The 20,911-nt window shown below is 40.9% G+C and overlaps 2 protein-coding genes across 12 annotated transcripts in view; one reads left to right on the forward strand and one right to left on the reverse strand.

The window, feature by feature from the left end:
* ARMCX2 (armadillo repeat containing X-linked 2) overlaps positions 1 to 14,835 on the reverse strand; it is a 35,016-nt gene extending 20,181 nt beyond the window's left edge. Inside the window, exons 1-6 of one of the 9 annotated variants that reach the window (XM_050775939.1) lie at positions 14,708 to 14,835; positions 14,371 to 14,453; positions 14,030 to 14,090; positions 13,412 to 13,519; positions 13,026 to 13,098; positions 10,233 to 12,668 (exon numbers count right to left, since the gene is read on the reverse strand). In XM_050775939.1, coding sequence (XP_050631896.1) covers positions 10,643 to 12,541 — 1,899 coding nt within the window. In that variant the 5' untranslated portion in view covers positions 12,542 to 12,668; positions 13,026 to 13,098; positions 13,412 to 13,519; ... (1 more) ...; positions 14,371 to 14,453; positions 14,708 to 14,835 and the 3' untranslated portion in view covers positions 10,233 to 10,642. Of the gene's footprint in view, positions 1 to 10,232; positions 12,669 to 13,021; positions 13,099 to 13,411; positions 13,520 to 14,029; positions 14,103 to 14,359; positions 14,454 to 14,707 lie in introns of those variants that run through there. The other 8 variants (XM_050775935.1, XM_050775936.1, XM_050775940.1 and 5 more) reach the window with 8 other exon arrangements.
* The window catches only part of TCEAL2 (transcription elongation factor A like 2), a 647,988-nt gene that overhangs the window by 291,212 nt on the left and 335,865 nt on the right, over positions 1 to 20,911 (forward strand). The window lies entirely within an intron of this gene.

Consider the following 20,911-nt stretch of genomic DNA (forward strand, 5'->3'; position numbering starts at 1 on the left):
TTAGATAGTAGTATGGTGCTGTGGATCTCATTCTGACTTCTTTCCCCACTCAGTAATATTTTTTTAAAGATCCATCTATGTCACTCTGTGTACATCGTCTGTAGTCTCACACTGTTGTATAATGTACCACGGTATTCATCCACTCCAATTTACTTCCTCATTTTCCTGGAAATAAAATCTATACTGCTTCCAACTTACTGTTACCTCATACATTGTGATGAACGTCCTCATGCATGTCCCCTTATGGACCTATGTGAAAAGTGTTCTGGAATATATATAAAATGAATGGAATTGTTGAGCCATAGGGCATATGTATAATTCATTTATGTATGTCAGATTGCTCTTTGGAATAGCAGCTCCAGTCTAAACTCTAATTAGCTGTGTGCGTTAGAATTCTTCTATCTCTGTACCCTCAGTAACAATTGGCATGTCCCAGCTTTAAAATTTTTGGCAGCCAAATAGGTATAAACGGATTTATAATTGAATTTTAATTAGCAATTAACTGGTTAATAATGAGTCTGAATATCTCTTCATTTATTTCTGAGCATTTTGGTTTTCATCTCCTCGGGGTATATTTGTCATGTTTTGTCAGTTTATTTTTCTCATTTTACTTTATTTTATTTTTTGAGATAGGGTCTCAGTCTGTCACCCAGGCTGGAGTGCAGTGACACCAACATGCCTCACTGCAGTCTTGACCTCCTGGGCTCAAGCAATCCTTCTGCCTAGCTGCTCCAAGTAGCTGGAAGCAGAGGCATGCACCATCACACTCAGACAATTTTTTAAAATAGTTTTTTTTTTTTTCTTTGTAGAGACAGGATCTTGCCATGTTGCCTAAGCTGGTCTTCAACTCCTGGCCTCAAGCTATCCTCCTGCTTTGGCCTCCCAAAGCACTGGCTTTACAGGCAGGAGCCATCTCACCTGTCCGTCCTCTTTTGTCACTATAGGGCAGTGTATTCCTGTCCTTTTCTTTTGGATTTGCAGGAGTACTTTGTATATGCTAGCTATTAATCCTTTGTTAAAGGTATTGTAAATAAGTTTTCTCTGTCATCTATTAACTTTGTTTATGGTGTCTCTCATTGAATAGAAATTCTTATTTTTTATGTAATCAAATCTATTAATCTTTTGTGTCTTATGGCATCTACTTCTGAGGTTTTGTTTAAGAAATTGTTATCTAATTCTAGGCGGCAAAGATATTCTTCTATATTATCATCTATTAAGTTCACAATTTTAGCTTTCATATTTATTTTGTTCTCTGTAGTCTGGATTTATATTTGGTGCTAAGGGGGGTTCCAGCTTTATTTTTCTTCAAATAGCTAGTCTTTCCAATTCCATATATTAAACCGTCCATTCTTTCTCCATTGATTTGTGCTGCCAGTTTTTTCTGTATCTACTTAAGTCTGTCTCTAAGCGCTTCCATTTATCTATTTATCTCTTCCATATTACTTTTGTTACTATGACATGGCAAGGATAGCTGGTACTCACCAAATGATTTTTGTACTTACTTTCCTAACTTGCCTTGCAGTTAGATTGAGGTCATATGACTATCTGGACTACACACTACAAGCAAAGTAATGTTTATTATTTCTGGGTTAAAGTTATTTAAAACTGGTGTAAAAGGCTGTGTGTTTAGATGGAGGAACCACAAGATGGAAGAAGTCTTAGGTTCCTGAGTAACTGCGTGGAAGATTGGAGAGCTGCCTAATCATTAAATTTTACGTAAATAGGAAATAAACCTTTGTTTAGTTCACTGAGGTTTTGAGGTTCATTTGTTGCTTCAGTATAGCATATTGTTACCCTGACTGACACATACAGTGTATCTTACTATCTAGTAGAGTAAGTTTCCAGTAGAGTAAGTATCCTTTGTTTCCAAATTGATGTAGCTCTTGTTGGGTCTTTATATTTCCATATAGTGTTAGAATGTATCAATTAAGCTTTGATAGATTTTTTAAAATGTTAAACCAGCTCTGCCTTACCATTCTGATCATGACTTTTTAAAATATATTGCTGGATTCTACTTGCTGGTATTTTGTTTAAGATTTTCACATCTATATTTTGAGACTTGTTTGAAATTTCATTTTTTTATACTGATCGTGTTGGTTTTAATATAAAAGATATTTGACTCATAAAACGCATTGAAGAACATTACTTATTTCTAGGCTATAGAACAGTTTGTATAAGATTGGACTTTATCTGTTACATCTGGGTCTATTTTTTGAGGAGAGGGGCAGGGAACTTTTAAACTGCTGATTTAATTTTTTCCCGTGGTTATAGGACCCTTTGAATTCTCTGTTTCTTTCTGAGCCAATTTTGGCAAGTTTTATTTTTCCAATAATGTATCCATTTCATCCACATTTTCAAATTCATTGTCATAAAGTTAATTATGGTATTCTCTTATCTCTTAAAATCACTGCATATTCATTATTATGTCCTCTTGTTCAGTGCTAATATTGTTTATTTTCACCTTTTTTCTTGATTAGTCTTACCAAAGGTTTGCTTTTTAAATTATATCTTTTCAGGACCAATTTTTCATTTTTTAAAATTCTATCAAACGTATTTTTTTCTATTCCGTCTATTTCTGCTCTTGTCTTTTTCATTTTATTATCTTTACATTTATTCTATCAGTCTATTTCCAACTTTTGATTTGGATGCTTAGCTCATTAATGCGTACCTTTTTTTCCCCCCAGTCTAACATAAGATTTTTAAAACAGCTTTATGAGATATAATTCACATTCTAAATAATTCACCTATTTAAAGTGTAAAATTCAACCTTTTGTTGTATGCTTCCAGAGTTGTGCAACCATCACCACAATGAATTGTGGAATATTTTCATTACTCCAAACAGAAATCCTGCACCTATGAGTTGTCACTCTTCATCTTGCCTCTGCCTCTCCTTTCAAGTATTACTTTACTTTCTGTCTTTATAGATTTGCCTGTTGTAGACATTTCATATAACATAAAAACTTAAGACCATAAATTTCCTTTGAAATAATATTTTCATTGAGAACACAGGGACACAGGGAAACAACATACACCAGGGCCTGTTGGAGGGTGGGAGGTGAGGGGAGGGATCTTAGAGAACGGGTCAATAGGTGCGGCAAACCACGATGGCACACGTATGCCTATGTAACAAGCCTGCACATTCGGCAAATGTATCCCATTTTTTTTCCTTTTAGAAGAAATAAAGAAAAAAAGCAATACTGTTTTTACTGAATCCTACAAATGTTGGTATTTAGTGTTTTTGTTATTCAGTTTTCAGTGTTTTAGAATTTCTATTATGCTTCCTTTTTTAACCCATAAACTACAAAAAACTTTTCTTTTTTTTTTTTTAATTTCCAAACATGACCGTAGGTGGTGGCTCACACCCGTAATTCCAGCACTATGGGAGGCCACCCGCCTCAGCCTCCCAAAGTGCTGGGATTACAGGCTGAGCCACTGTGCCTGGCCTCTTTATATGTTTTGAGGCTATTTTATTAAATACTCACAAATTTATAATTTTTTGGCGAATTTAACTTTTTATCATCATTTAAAAACTTTTGTTGTGAAATAATTATATATTCACCTGTAACTGCAAGGATAATACAGAAAGGCAGGAGAATCACATGAGGTTAGGAGTTGGAGACCAGCCTGGACAACATAGACAAACCCGTCTCTACCAAAAATACAAAAATTAGCCGTGCAACGTGGCATGCACCTGTAGTCCCAGCTACTTGGGAGGCTGAGGTAGTGTGATCCATTGAGCCCGGGAGGCGGAGGTTGCAGTGAGCCATGATCGCGCCACTGCACTCCAGCCCGAGCGACAGAGTGAGAACCCGTCTCAAAATAATAAATAAATAAATAAAATAAAAGTTTCAAATACATGGTTTTAAAAACATATTACCTTGTTATTTATTTCTATCCTAATTGCATTTTGGTCAAATAAAGTGATTATTATGACATTGATTCTTGGAAATTTGTTGAGATCTGTTTTATGGCCAAATTCATGATCATTATTATAAATAGTCCCTGTATGCTTGAGAGGAAAGTGTATTCTCCTATTAATTGGTGCAGGATTTTGTGTATGTCCATTAAATCAGATTGTTGACCACATTGCTCAATATTCTATATCTTTACTATCAAGATATAATAATAGAATACTTTTTATTCTCCTTATTCTTTAAATACTTTAGAGAAGTATGTTGTATTCTTCCGTGTGATTGTTGATTTGTTCCTTTTATAGTTCCATAACATTTTTCTTTATATATACATATATATGTTTTGAGATGGAATCTCGCTCTGTCACCCAGGCTGGAGTGCAATGGCGCAATCTCGGCTGACTGCAACCTCCGCCTCTCTGGTTCAAGCAAGTCTTTTGCCTCAGCCTCCTGATTAGCTGAGATTACAGGCACGCGTCACCACGCCCGGTTAATTTTTTGTGTTTTTAGTAGAGATGGGGTTTCACCATTTTGGCCAGCCTGTTATTGAATTCCTGACCTGAAGCGCTCCACCTGCCTCAGCCTCCCAAAGTGCTGGGATTACAGGCTGAGCCACTGTGCCCAGCTTCTTTATATATTTTGAGGTTATTTCATATATACTCACAAATTTATAATTTTTTGGCGAATTTAACTTTTTACCATCATTTAAAAACTTTTATTGTGAAATAATTATATATTTACCTGTAATTGCAAGGATAATACCAACAGGTCTTCTGTACCTTTCCTAACAGTTTCCCCCGATGGCTACATTTTATATGACTGTAGTACAATATTAAAATTAGGAATTTGATACTGGTAGAAAATGCATCATATAGTTCTATACCATTGTATCACACCACTGCAATCAAGATGCAGAACTATTCTATCCCCACAGAGATATCCTTTGTGCTGCCCCTTTCCAGTGATACACACTACCCACCCTACCACGCCTAACACCTGGCAACCATGAATCTGTTTTCTATTTCTATAATTTTTTCATTTTAAGACTGTTATACAAGGAACTCAACTCAAGAGCAAAACCCCAAATAATTCCATTAAAGTGGGCAAAGGATCTCAACAGACATTTCCCTAAAGAAGACATACAAATGGCCAACAGGTATATGAAAAAATGCTCTATATCAGTAATTATCAAATAAATGCAAATCAAAACCAGAATGAGATATCAACTCACCCCATTTAGAATGGCTACTATCAAAAAGACAAACAAATAACATGCTGGCGAGGATGTGGAGAAAAGAGGACACTAATATACTGTTGGTGGGAATATAAATTTGTACAGCCATTACAGAAAAGAGTATAGGGGTTTCTCAAAAACAACAAAATTAGAACTATCATCCAATCTAGCAGTCCCCACCACTGGATATTTATCCAAGGAAAAGAAAATCAGTATATCAATGGGATACTTGTACCCCCGTGTTTATTGCAACACTATGCACAATAACCAAGATGTGAAAGCAACCTAAGTGTCCATCAATGGATGAATGGATAAAGAAAGTATGTTATATATACACAATGGAATACTATTCAGCCATAAAAAGAATGAAATCCTGTCATTTGCAGCAACATGGATAGAACTGGAGGTCATTATGTTAAGTAAAATAAGCCAGGCACAAAAAGGCAGTTGCATGTTCTCACTCACATGAGGGAGCCAAAAAAAGGTTCATCTAATGGAGGTAGAGAGTAGAATGATAGTTACCTGAGTCTGGGAACTGGGTGAGGTGGGTAGCGGGGGATGAAGAGAGGTTGGTTAATGAGTACAAACATACAGTTAGATAGAAGAAATAAGTTCTAGAGTTCGATAGCACAGTAGGGTGACTATAGTTAACAATAATTCAAAATAGCTAGAAGATTTGAAATGGTCCCAACACAAAGAAATGACAAATGGTTAAGGTAGTGGATATCCTGAATATCCTGAATATCCTTGATCGTTACACCTTGTTGGTACATATCAAAGCATCACATGTACTCCACCAATACTACAATTATTATGTATCAATAACAAAGCTAAAAGAAGAATGTTATAAAAATGGAATCACATAGTATGTGACTTTTTGAGATTTGTTTTCTCACTCAGTATAATGCCCTTGAGATTAATCTAGATTGTTGTATGTATCAATAGTTCATTCATTTTTATTTCCAAATGGTATTCTATGTTATGGATGTAACAGTGTGTTTAATCATTCACCCACTTTTTATCTTTAACAATGTTTTTTGCTCTAAAATCTATTTAGTCTCATATTTACTTGGCTATGGCAGCCTCCTTTCGGTTAATGCTTACATGGTATAACTTTTCCTATCTTTTTGCTTTCAAAATTTCTGCATGCTTATTATTTAGCATGTAGATGGTTTTCAAAATCCGGTTATATATATATTTAACAAGTAAATTTAGTCATTTTCACTTATTGTGATTACAAATACATTTGAACTATGTACTTTCTATTTGTCTTCCTTTTTTGAGGCTTCACTTTTCTCATTTCTCACCTACTTTTGGATTAAAAATATTTTCTCAAAGTGCATTTTTTCTTTTATTGCTCTAGATATTATATACTCTATTTCTATAATTTTAGTGGTTGTTCTTGAAATTTTACCATTCATGTCTAACTTAAGTCTAGAGCTAATCAATATATTATTCATGTATTAACAATAGGTGAGAACTCTAACTGCAATTAATTTGGACTGATCTAAACTCTGTCCCCTAGTCAGGCACACTGAAAATCTAATTATCTGGTTTTAATATTAAATTATCAACCTCATATTTTAAAATATCAACCTCGTATTTTAAAATACGAATTTCAGTGGGGGCATATGAGGCAAATTGTTATTTTCTTTATAGGCAGGGCATAGTCGGAACTATTTTCAAAAATCCCAAAAAGGCTCAGGATTTGCCAGATTACCTATCCCGGTTACCAGTGTTTCCAGTTTCACTAAGGAAACCTGGTAAGGTGGTGAATTCAACTGATATTACAGTTAAGTAATAGACAAGGTCAATTCCTAAACTCATTCTTCAAGAGATCTCTGTATGACAGCCTTAACTGGAAAGGCTTCTTGCAGTAGGATTCCTTGTTGTTTTATCTTTTACATTAAATTCCATATTCAAGCCTACTCATTGTTTTCACTGGAAGTTGTTCGTTGTCCCTAGATACAAATACCTGATCCCACTCAATTCCTCTTCCCCATGAAATTGTTCTATAGGAGCAATTACCTTGTCACATAGAACTTTTGTAACAGGGAAAGCTCTCAATTAATTATAGACTGTTTTCGACCCCAGATTGGGAAGGAAGTCTCATTTGCATTTTGCCCACCTCAACCCAAATATCCCATGATTTCATGAGACTCTATTGCTTACTACCCCATCTCTCATCTTACTCTTAGTATGAGGCCTTTTGCTTAAGCGCAAAAGGATAATTTAAGGAAATATATTGTAATAGATCTTACAATGGAAAAGTTGAATAACCTGGCCTGATAAAGGGTGGAAACAAATGCAGCTCCAGGAACTCCAAGAATAATAGAATACTATACAGCTGATGTTCAATTCCTGGTACCTATTGTTATTATTCTATGAAGTTAAATATTTCAAAGAACTACTCTTTTAGGATTTAGCCACACCTGAACTATGCTCGTACTTTCACATGTGATGTGATTTAAGGCACAAAAATCCAGACCTTAGGAAATAAAGCATTTCCCTATTGAGTGATTTGTAGCTTGTTCATTAGGCCAGACCACACATCTCTGTACAGGAATAGGTTTCACCTGAAGATTATGGAAGTTTCCACTGTTAATCAGAGCAGATGAAGCTGGTTAGACTACCTGAATAGTGAGGATCAAGCCAGGAGATGCTGATGCATCCATCTTCCAAATACAAACTCAAATACTATCTTACCCCAGAAGTCCTTTTCCAGGACTGACATATTTTCAGGTTCCCCTTAGTAAGGGTTCAAAAATTCTTGGGTCTAACCTCACTCAGGGTCATGTTGTTACCACAGCAATTGTATTATTTATTAAATCGCCGTGGATTTGATGTCATATGGGTTACAATGATTACAGTAAAACTGAGTAAGAACAGCATTAAGCCCTAGGGTCCTCCATCAATTTTCTCCTAGGAGAAAAAGAAAAAAAGGCCATCACCTCCATTATTATCACCACTGATCTCGTCAGAAAAATCTTCAAGAGAAGCTGTCAAGCTTGCATTTGTGGATGCAAGTTTTATAAATTTCTAATTTTGCTTAAAAGCTCAAATTTTATTGTTGGTGACAAATCCTGTCAGTTGTTTTTCTTGAAGTCTCACTTCATTCATTTTCAAGAAAATCTCTAATAAATACCCAAGTCTGAAAAACCATAGTTTGTCTGCCAGTCATTCTTCAAGTAAAACTAATGTTCCATGAAAAAAGCAGCTAATTCAGTGCACAACTAAAATGATTATGCAAATATTTACCTTAGAGACAACCATTGTCCTAAGCTATGCGGCAGAAATGCTTTGTGCGTACTTCCTATTTCATCACATGGAATATTAAAAAGACATGCACTCAATCATTGAGATTTTATCATATACAATTTATATAAATAAGGACTTTATTATTAAAGACATTTTAAAATAAATTTGGATTAAAAAAATTAGAGCGTGTGGTTCTAAAGAATGCAATCACTACTAGTATAGTATGGGGACACTGCCTTAATCCATGCTAAGGCACCAGCAGTTCTACCCGCCATTGCTTTTGCACCATCAGTGCAAATGTCAACTCAGTGAAAAACAGAAAATAACATGTTACTATTGTTTTGAAAATAGTTTTGACCTTACTGTTTCAGGGACCTGCAGTAGCCCATGGACTACACATTGAGAACCACTATCATACAATATGATTCCAATTTTATGAAAAAAATACACAGGGATGTATATAATAAACATCTGAAAGAATTTTCACCCAGTTTTAATTGTGTGGACTTTTTGACTGATGCAATAGGCCCTTACATGTAGTTAATGTCTTTTCACGCCAACATAGAAGTATATAACAATTTTTAAAAAATGTATTTTTAGTAAACAAATAAGAATTGTATATATTTAGGGGTAAACATGGCATTTTGATATATGTATACATTGTGGAATGGCTAAACCAAGCTAATTAACGTATGCATTTGCCCCATATAGTTACCTTTTGTGGTTGGAACACTTAACATCTACTCTTTCTGCAATTTTTAAGTATACAATATACTGTTAACCATAAAGGGTGTCAGGAAAGCAGACTGGGTTTGGAAAAATCTCTGGGACCCTCCCACTTTCTCATTGCTTCAGTGGGCCGGGGAGGGGAGGGAGGAAGGTATACCTGCTCATAAGTGAACTTGGGAGTGGGGATGGGAACTCCCATCAAGGCCTCACCAGTGCTCTTCTTCTAAAAGACGGCAGACCTAAACCTCTAACCCTAGGAAGTCAACCACTGCTCTGTGCCAAGAGTCATTCTTTCTGCTACACTGCTTTTTTCTCACCCCAAATGGTGACTCACTTTGTCATTGTGCTGTCTCCTCAGTTGCCCCCCAAAGAGGGCTCTTCCCTCTCAGGACCTGAATGAGGTTACACAATCCTTCAGCTTTGTTGATCCACAGACAAGCGTCAGGCAGCAGCTCTTCGTCCTTCTTGTTCTGTTTTGTCTCTTATCATCATCATACACTAACAGTTCCTTTAGTCACCACCCCACTTCACCCCTCATCATCTCTTGCTTGGCTTATTCTAACTTTCTAATAAATGTCCAGTCTCCAACATAGCTCCAATCCATCTTTCATATTGCCACCTATTTTTCCTTTATTCAAAACTGTTCAGTGACTTGCATAATGAGACAGGATATATTTCAATATTTTGGCTTGGGGTTCAGGATCTTCCTCAAACTTTCCTCACTCTGAATTTTCACATTTATCTCTCATTATTCCTCTTCCCATGGCTTCCATTCCAAGCAAACTGGCTACCTTCCTATCACAGGAACGGATTTCTCACTTCCATGCCTTTCTCCAAAGCATTTCCCCCTCCTGGAATGCCCTTTTATGTTGCCCTTCAGGGCTCGGCTTAAATGCGCCCTTCCTCCTTGAAACTTTCTCAGCAACCTCTGCTTCATTTAAACAGATCATGTATATTCGACAAAGAGCATATGCCCAGGTACTGTTAGTAATCCTTTTGTATTTATTAATTATTATTTTTCATAGATCTTTGTATATATCCTTTTGTATTTATGTACCTTATCTCTCCAGCTGGGTTTTAAATTCAAGCATTAGAACGACTTTTTGTCAGTTGAAACATACAACTTTATTGATGATACACAAATGAAGTCTTTGGTGGATAAATTCAAGTCAAAACAAATAATAGAACAGTAGGCCATTCATAATGGACAGGTTTACTGTCAATTCAGAAGAACCAGTAAAAATATTTCCATCCAAGCAGCACGATTGAAGTCACAAATATGTTTTCAGTACAAGAGGTCTATTTATTTGGTATTCATAAAATGGTTCAGCTTAAAGCTGGTGACTGTCACAGATAACATCACTCTGGATGATACATTATTCAACACTGGCAGCTGAAAGGATTCCTTTACTACATGAGCAAGTGGAAAAGCAGTAACTTTCAATTTTCAACACTTCCAGACCGCAAAATCAAGAAATTTCTTTCAAGTCTTTTGACAGTACATAACCAATCAGAATTTGTTCACTAGCTTTATAACTTTCACTTTCACTAAGAGGTCATGGTGATTTGCTAAGGCTCTAATTTTCTTAACACACACTCCAGATGTAGTGCATAAGTAAAAAAGGGAACCCTTATTGAATTCTCTATAGTTAAACACTTCTGCTCTGAGATTGTCATAGATAATCTCAAAAAGAGTAAGGGCATTAATAAGGATTTCTGATTCCACATAAGAATTATAGAGGGAACTAAATGATGCTGGCACTTGGGTACTGAGAAGTTTCTTCAACATATCTGGATTTTCAGCAAAATTTGAAAGTATTTTCAAAATCTCAACCTTGATTTTTCCACCTCCCTGAGATAGCAAACGGAAAAAGTTTGCAATGGAATTGACAAGCAGGTGCTGGTAGTCATTAGTAATAGTCATGTTTGTTAGAAATTTTAGTCCAACTACTTGAACTGCTGAGTTCAGGTTAGAGGCCATGATATCATCCATCACTTTATTCATGTACACCTGAAGCCGGCCCTGATTTTCATAATTCTCACTCAGGTTATTCATGGCCATTAAGGCTTTTTCCTTAATGTGGGGATCAGTTTTGTTGATCATGTTTGCAATAATTGGGAGGCCTCCCAATTTGCGGATTGTCTCTTGATTGCATGAATAATTGGCATTGTTGCTCAGAGTGAGCAACGCTACCTGTTGGATGAAAGGATCATCAGATTTCTGAAGCAAGGCAAGGACCTTCCTGAGATCGCGAACACCCAGAATCTCATCAATTTCATAAGGAAAGGGGCGCTTCTGCATGGCAACGGGTCTTCTTCCCCTCCCTCTGCGCTGGGTTTCGGGCTCAGAGTCTGAATCTGACTCTGTGTCAGTCCACCCGGACTCCCCTTCCTCAGAATCAGGGACCTCTGCCAGGAAAGCCTGTCCGCCATTGGCAGAGGCTGCAGCAGCTGCTGCAGCCCCATCTCCAGGACGGAAGCCCATCCCCAGTTCGTCTACTTCAACCTTGCTTTTCTTGCCCTTGCCCTTGCCCCCATTCCGGGACCTGGTTACACCCTTGGCTCCACCTTTGGGTACCGCTCCAGTTGCTGATGTGGCTTTAGGTATAGCCCCAGTGTGAGCCCCAGGGGTTGCTTTCTTGGCGGCTGATGTCCCAGGAACCACCGCTGTTCTAGGGGAACCAGAAGTTCCAGGAGACTCCGCAGCCCCAGTAGGTGCTGCAGCCCCAGTAGGCGTTGCGGGCACAGGAGCCTCAGCTGCCTCAGTAGGCGATGTCACCCCAGGAGCTTCAGATACTTTGGTAGGTGCTGCTACCCCAGGAGCCTCGGTCACCTCAGTGGGTGCTGCTGCTTCGGTAGGCACCACTGTCCCAGGAGGCACCGCTGCCCTGGAAGTCTCCGCTTCTCTGGGAGCTTCTGCCACTTTGGGAGCCCCTGTCATTGCATGGGCTTCTGCAGCCCCAAGGGCCTCTGTCACCCCGGGAGGTGGTGCAGTTGTAGAAGCCATTGCAGCCCCAACTATTGATTCGGCCTTAGGCCCAACCCTGGCTCCATCTGCCTCTTGGGCCTGACCGCCTGCCCCACTCTGAGCCTCAGCGCTGGATGCAGCTGGGGCCACTGCCTCAGCTCCAACTGTGTCCAGAACAGAGGCTTCATCCTGAGCCCTGTCCTCTGCTTCAGCGCGGACTGGGGTTGGGGGACTGAATCCTGACCCAAGGTCGATTGTGAATCCGGCTCTTAGCCCAGCTCTAGCCCTGGCTCCAGTCCCAGCCACAGCCCGGTTTTTGGGCTTGGCCATTCTCTTCTTGGTCTGGTCTCTTCCCCTGGTGTATTTGTAGACACAGTACCAGGCACCAGCCCCTATCACTATCCCCGCCGCTACACAGCCAGCATCCCGAACGCGGCTCATGGTGCAGCTGGGGTTATTCACTGATCCAGGGCGTGGAAGTGGCTTGCTTAAGGTTAAGGGATGCCTGCTCCTCCGGGTGAGGCTCTTCAGTTTAGGCTTACAAGTTCTGCTGAGGCTTAGGCAGGGCCTAGGGGTAAAGGATAAAAATGAGGCTTAGGGCTCTTGCTCACTTCGTGTCTAACCAGTTTTACTTAGAGAAGAGTTTAGGGACACAATGCTTGCTCGGTGGGCTAGCACCCAAACACAGGTGTCAAGGCCTGTGTTTGCTGATTCACAGACCTAGTTTAACGTTTTCTACATCTTCAACCTTAGCCTGCTCTGCCAATGCCTACAACTTGCAGCATCTAAATGGGGGGACGAGAGGCAGTACAGACATCGGCAAAGCTGGTGGAGAGCTGGGAAAACAGTAGAGACCTCAGATACTGCTATGATGTCCCACTCCCTACCCCCAAGGTCCCTAGATGTTGCTCATGCACATACCAACCTCCTGGGATCAAGAGTAGTTTGCTTTTTTCCACTGTAGCTGCAGTTGCACAGAGCCCAAAAGGAAGACAGACCTGAGGACAGATCAGAAAGGGTGTTTTTGAGCCTTTGGTGGACAAATTCTGGTTCTTTTCCTGATTTGAAACCCTGTGGGTCAAATCAGGGATCCTTTTTTCCTCTTCAACCTTTCCTCCCCCAAATATTAACTAAGGCAGATGCCACGCCCCTTTCTCTGCACCAAAAAGAAAGGGCCCGGGGAAAGGGGCAAGGGTGTCTTTTAAGTTAAAAGAGAGAAGATGCAGGAGGAGCCTCTGGTCCCATACTCTGCTCTGGTCTCTGCCACACCCACACCTGGGGGCCCCAGACAATTCCAACCCCAACACTGACCTCCAAAGATTCAAGGCTGTTTCTCCTTACTTCAGTTCAGTTAGAGATTCATCCTAAGGACAGACTGAAGAGCAGAAATATAGCCTGTCGCCGTTAGACAATGAAAGCCTGGTGGATGGATCAGCACCAGGACAAGGGTCTTAGTAACTGCCTTTTCGTATTCGCACACCAGAATGTCAAATGATTCTACCTCTCAATTCCTTCAACTCTTCTCACCCCACCCTCCCTTCTCAATCCTCCTCCTGCGCAGGCTCCCCAGGCACTCAATCTCTCCTTCCGCTTTGCCCCGCCCCCATCCGCCATTTCTCCGGGACACACCGCCACACCCCTTCTCCTCCAACGAAGCGGGAGGGGAGCGGGGCGAGGGCGAGGGTGCAGCAAAAGCCGGATGGGACGCGGTATGGGGGACTCCTGCCAAACAATTCAGTGTTCCCCTCCCAGGATCACCCGTCTTTCACTACCCAGCCCCTAGGCCTAGGATTAGCCTGCAGAAGAGGGGCCTCAACGTCTGCCTTTTCGGGTTCAGGGTTGAGATTTTCCACGATTTCTCTGTTATGGGCTTTACCTCCCACTTTCCACAAATCCCCCCAACAACCGCCATTTCTCCCGCCTGCATACCCGAATTCCTTTTCCAGGACTGAAAAGACGGGGGGTGAACGGCTGTGTGGGCCGGAGGTGTCTGGAAAGCAGTCTGCGAGTTAACAAGGCGGTTTAATACCAGATTCTCTCAGGGTCCCCCCCCACCTCCACCTCCCGTGAAGCCCAGACAGCGCCAAACCCGCCATCTCTCCAACAGCAGCTGGTACACCCATTTCCCAGCACTCCCAAAGCACAGAGGGTCGGCTGGGTGATGGGAGGGTGCGGGGGCGGTGGTGGGGGAGGTCAGGGTGGGAGTGTACGGCCCAGATTGTTACCAAATTGCATGCCCCACCCCCGCCTCCTGGTTACCCTTTCCCAACCTCTCCGCTGGCCTTCTATGCGCTGCCACGTTTATTTCTCTTCCCTCCTCCTCTCAAAACAGGACGGGATGCAGGGTGCGGGCCTGAATGTTATAAACAAAACCAAAAACACTGGCTGGACAGGAAGTAAGCGGATTCTTCGTAAACTCTATCAAAAGTCTTTTCGTTTCCCCCTCCCCCTTTCCTCGCCGCCCACCAAAATGAGCCGCGTCTGAGCACCTCAGGTCTGGAAAGCCGGCCAGGAGCGGGGGAGACCGAGGCACCCGCGGCCTCCGACTCCCGCATCCCTAGATTACCCCATTCAGGGGTCCCAGACTGTGCCCACCCTCGCACCCACCTGCCCGAGTCTGGGAAATTTTCTCCTCCTCCTCCTCGCCTGGGTTAAACGCACGGCAGCGAGCTGCGCAATAGAGTTGGTACCCAGAGGAGGACGGGGGACGGCGGTCAGGGCTTTAAGTACCTATGCCCACGTCAGCTCCTGGTCACGTGAGGACTGCATCGCCAGTAAGCTTGTGTCCCCAATTTCCACTCCTACCAAGAGTACGAACCCCCTCCTTTACTTCCATTCCCATCTCCCCCGACCACATCAGGTCCTGTCACTCATTTTTTTGTCTTTGTAGTCCTGGAGGCCCAAAGTAGCCCCTTCTCCCTGCTTTCAGAATTTGCCTTTCTCTGGTTACCTGGGAGGGGCTGCATCTTCTCGGAGGGCTATTGAAAATTTTTACTTTTTTGTTGGGGAATTGTTTCATCCTTTTCTGGGCTACTGGACACTCTTCCATCGCTCCACTTCTAGTTCCTCAGCCCCTAGTCCCCAGGATTTTCCTTGCAGTTGATGCCCTGTTCCAGTATAGCTAAGGGGCAGAGTGTCAGAAAGGTGACAAGGAGTGGGAGTGGGGTCTGTACTTCTGGAATACTCCTGTTTTGCTTTTAAAACTATCATCATACTTTATTTTTATAGTAAAAAAAAATTCAGTAAAACAAGAATTCAATGTGGGAAGTAGCAACAAAAAAAGAGTGGGCATGTTTTGTAAAGAAAAAAGGTTTCCTGCGTCCATTGGAAAGCACCATTAATTTTGGTTAATTTTTACCGAATAGAACATGAATTCTTTTGGCCACATAGGAAATAGTTTTTAAAATATGCTAAGGTATTTGAACATCTAAAATGAAATATTTCTCAATAAGATAAGCGTATTTCCATATGATCTGTAAATTGATCCACAGAGAGCTGTTCAGTTGTCCAATCTTATTTATTTTGGACAAATAATGTGCTACTTTTTTCTCCTTCTGGGATAGCTTTTAAGTTGCATAAATAAATGATCCTGTCTTGTTCTGTTACAGAAACACATTTATTTAATATTCCCAAACCATTGCTGACTGCTGTGTGTGAACCTCCTGTAATTTGATGGCTGTAACCATGACAGTTTTGAACACCTGTCTTCGGATTAGGTTCCTGTTAATGATTCAACTCTGGGAAAAAGGAAGAGCTGTGAGGCCAAGGAAACTGAGTGTGGTGGGTGCAGGGTGGTCAAATTCTCCCTGCCCTGTCAGGAGGAGGAGGGAGGTGCTGTCTCTCTACTCCCTCCCATATACCAGAGCCGCTCATCTCCTGCGTTCAGGCACCTGGCTCAGTTGCTCACTCCCAAAATATATCTGGACAAGTGACCAAGACGCAGACCTGGTTAAATGTCTTTGGCTCCTTCCGTCCCTTCCAGAAGTTCCCAGAGGTAACCCATTGATGCATAGAAAGGAATGCTGTTCTTACCTGACCCTGCAGCTGACGATTTGTGAAACCTGTGATTTCACAAAAAGGTTTTTGTGATCACACAAAATGTGATTGCTGGGGGAAGTTCCCAGGCCTGACTGCTGTCTATCCTTATTCGTGGTTACCAGTGAACCTTGCTCCAAACACTGTCAGCTACTACCACCTGGCCTAAGAGATGCAGCCTCCTGGGCCTCTCACTTCTGATCTCCTTAGCTCCAGGGGACACAGGAAGAGTCTAGCCTTGCTGCAAGGTTACTGCCTGCCAGTGCACATCCACCTTGGTGTCCTCTCAACCAAATGTATGCCCAGGGAACAATCCCCACTGATGAACCCAGAGTAGGTGTTCTCACCCGGTCAACTCTGTGGACCACCTGAAATTGCATTCACCTGCAAAGTTTTGTTTGGGATTATATGTGTGGCTAAATGCATTTTTTTTTTTTTTCAGGAACAGAGATCATCGACCTCATCAGTTTCTCAAGGGGTTGGTAATCCCCACCCCACAAAAAGTTAAGAGTTAATACAATGGCCAAGAGGGTCTGTGTTATGTATGTATAATAGTCCAGATTAGGAATCTTGTATTTTGTTCTGGTAATACAAGTAATATATACTAGTGGTTAAAAATATTCAAAACAATAGGAAATATATAAAGTATACAGGGAAAGAATCTTGTGTTATCTTTTCCACTCCCAGCCACTGTCAACCGTTTCCAACTTTCTTTTTAGACACATATTAGTAAGTGCGTTTGTGCTTATTAATCAAGTTCCAAATTTTTGTGATTGTCTTATTAATTCTAATTTAAAGTGATACCTTTGGCTTATCTTGGTATTATATATAATCATTTGTAAATGATGAGTTTTCATTTCTTCCTTTCCAACATTTATGCCCCCTTTTGTTTCTTCTTCTGCATGAGTCGTTCTTGGTTAAATTAGACATAAACAAAAATATCCTTAATCTGATGAAGAATATATCAGAAGTTCTTCTGATCTGGCAGATTTGTCCCTCCCTGTGGTCTGCCAAGATCACAGAACTTAATGACTGGCATTGACTAGAACTTCCTTAACAGCCTCCTGATCTTGTTCTTGAAGTCAGTGGGAATGCCTCTTTTGTTTCATTATTTAGTATAACTTTTATTGTTTGGATTGAAGTATTTTCTTTTTTTTTCAAGGCTAATTTCACTTATGTTTACCAGTCTGTCTCTTTCTCTCTTTTGCACGTGCACACACACATGTAGTACAAAGAAATACTATCAGTGAATGGAGGCAAGTCGTTAAGTTCTGTAATCTTGATAGACCAGAGAGAGGGATGAATCTGCCAGATCAGAAGAGCTCCTGATATCTTCTTCATCAGGTTAAGGATATTTTCTTTTATATCTAATTTAATTCATCTAAGTACGACTCATGGAATTACATATAATTATTTACTACATACATGAAGTTCTCTCCTATTCTTATTTTACTAATTTTTTTTTTAATTAGGAATGGTGACTTATTTTATCAAATGCTTTCATTGTGAGGTTTCTTTTCTTCTTTGGTTTGCTGTTGTCAGGAATGATGTAGACAGGCCAATGTCCCTGTCATTCTTCTCTTCCTATAGTTTATTCTCAACACATCCAGGCACATGTCCCTTGTTCAAACTCCCCACCCACTTCCTGTGTTGTTTAGAGGAAATACAAATGTCCTTATTACAACTGACAAGGCCCTACCCTATTCAATCTTACTACTTTTCTGCCTAATCTACTTCTCTCTCTCTATCTAACTCACCCTGCTCAGTCATCTTGGCTTTCTTGATGTTCCTGGAATATACTGGACATGTTCCCTTTACAGAGCCTTTTCAGTTGCTCGTCTTCTTGCCTGGGATGTATTACCACCACACATCACCGCACTTAGTTAGATCCCTCACAGACTTCAGATCTTTACTCAAAGGTCACCTTTTTAGCGAGTCCTTCATTAGTCACCCTTTCTAAAAGTTCATCCCATCTTGACTTTTCATATCTTCTTTCCTGCCATTTATTTTTTCTTTAGTACTTATTAATAACAATATACTATATGTTTTATCTTGTTGGTTGCTTGTCTGTTTCACAGAATGTAAGAACTATGAGGTTAGAAATTTAGGTCAACTCTATTCACTGCTGTAACCACAGCATCAAGAACAATGCATGGCATGTAGTAGGTGCTCAGTACACGTGCTGAATAAATGAATAAATGAATGAATGACTTTCTAACACTGAACCACCTTTACGTTCCAGAAATAAACCTAGTTGGTTCTGGCATATCATCAGATTTGTAAACTCTCAAGTGATTACCTAATCAGGATGTTGTCATGGGACAAGATGTAGAAAACTTAAGATTGCTTTGAGTGACATGTGCAGAACTCATTATGCAGTGAGAATTATCGTTTATGATATATGCCACTTAATAAAAGTGAATCATTTTTCTTGAATGAAAATAGTTCTTTAACATTTTTCAATAATAAAAATGCATGTTTGTATAACAAAGAATAGAATAGTGTTAACAAGAAAGTAACAGAATCCATTCCTACTGTTTCCTTTCCTGACACTCCCTCCCTCATCTTCATTTCCAGGTATTTTCAGGACTGCAGAGATGAACATTAGTGAGTCCAAATAGAAGTGGTGAAGGGAGCAGAGAAGAGGATGGGCCTGTTTCCCAGAGAAGTAGAAATGACCAGTAGCTCAGGAGAAGATGCTGTTTCTTCCGGTAATCAGAGAAAGATGACACATTTGTTGTGTGCGCAAAGACTAAAAAGAAAACGAGTGACAGTGCCCCGCATGGTGGAGGTGGTGGGAGGGAAGGCGGGGAGTAAGGGACCTTGCAAATAATGGGAGGGGAAATTTGGGACCCAGACTCACCAGTGAAGTGGCTTCACGTGACCAGGAGCTGATGTGCTGGTGTGTTGGTCCAAATAGCGGTTCCTGCTCAGCTATCAGCTCCCTATTTCCTTAAAGGTGGTGTGACTGTGGCCTAAGAAGGTGGAGGAGGAGAGGGAGGAAACCCATCCAGATCCTTGTAGGTTGGTGTGAAGGTGGGTGTTGATTGGAGACTCCTGAAGTCCGGGTGGAAGGTAGCAGCACAATTTTCAAGTTAGGAGGCACTTCTCTGTTTCCCCAAGGGGACAACCCGAACCCAGGCTTGTTCTCATTTTGTGACTTGTCAAAGGCAGGGCAGTGTCAGCAGCAGAAATGGTTGACGTTGGTGACTTCAGGAGGTGGAGGGAAGAAAGTGGTTATCATGTAGCAGAGCGATGGAGGACTGTGAAATAAGAGACAGACTGACAACCTGGACCCTGAACAGGAAAGGTCTGGGTCTGGACGCACATTCAGATGTTGGTGCATCCACTGAGCACTAAGTCCAAATTGTCTCCTCTTTGTTCCTGTCTGGTTTTCGCTTCCGTCTGTCTGTGTCTGCTGCTCTGTCCATCAGTGGTGGGTTTTCCACGCAAAAGGAGGAGAAGCTTAAAGGTTCATTTCCTTCCTCCTTCCCCTCCCCCTAAACACTCAGTCCCTACATCCAAGTTGACTGCGGCTTCAAACTCCTGCTCTCAATGTGTTCTCACTAGCCTAAGGGAGCACCCCTGAGACATTCACAGTGCTGTAGCATGGGCGGAGCTTAGAACTCGGACTTGATAGCAGTGGGACTGGTGATTCGGGCTCGTGCCTCGTACTACTGACTGGCCTGTGGTAGAGAGCAGAAAAAGAAGAGACCAGCTGATTTGAAAAACAATAATCATGTCTACAAAAGTTTAGAAAATACAGAAAACTATAAGAAATAAAATAAAAATAAGCCACCAAACAATTACCACTCCTTGTCTTTCCTAAGTATGTGGATGTGTGTATTTAACATTATTGCAGTCATACTGTATATGTTGCCCTGAAATTATTATTTTTTCAGGTGCATTGCAGGGTATTACTTTTATTAGTTAATGAAAATGCTTCATAAACATCCTATTAATTAATGTTTCATAATAACAAAGTGTAATAATCATAAACTTACCCTTTTGCTGCCCTTCATGAAGCAGGTATGAAACGTAACTCGTATGTGAAAGAATTATTAAACATCTTTATTTTCATAAAAAAGCCAGTCCTCTGTAGATTCCAGGATGGCAGAACATCCTATCACAGGGATTTGGGGGTGGTGCCAGGTCCCCGGGGTTACCCATTATCAAGGTATTGGGGAGTGTCTTTCTGTACTTGTTATAGCTGTGAAACGGGTCATCCATGTTTCCATGAGCCTTTCAGTGGGCCAGTGAAGCAGCTTGTGTGACATGCTTGGCATAGAGGGGACAGAAATTTGGTGAGACTGGGCATCCTGGATAGGACTCAGTCTCCAAGGTATGTCACATGGCCATCAGCATTGAATTTCTACTGTATTCTCTGGGTTGTTGGGGAGCAGGGCAGAGGTCCCATCTGCTCAAGGAATTCAAAGGCCCCTTTCTTTCTCCCTTCAGTGGTGGTGGTGGGCCATTTTCTTTTTAGTGTGAGGGAAATCTTTCACTCCTCGAACTCTGTTCTTCACAATGGACTTGGGTTTCTGGGAAATGGACTCTGGGAAGTCCTGACATAAACTTTCTCTGAGGCAGGGAAGTGCAGAGTTAGCTTGACTGAGAAAGGGAAAGTGGAAGTGGAAAACATAAACAGAGACAGAAATGAAATATAAATTAGTATCCTGGTGTCTTAAGTGGGGTTCCCTAGAAGCAGAACCAAGAATGGGGATTCTTGTGAAAGTGGTTTATCGAGGGAGTATCCTTAGATGAAACCTATATGGA

This window comes from Macaca thibetana, chromosome X, assembly GCF_024542745.1.
Source record: "Macaca thibetana thibetana isolate TM-01 chromosome X, ASM2454274v1, whole genome shotgun sequence".
Lineage (NCBI taxonomy): Eukaryota > Metazoa > Chordata > Mammalia > Primates > Cercopithecidae > Macaca > Macaca thibetana.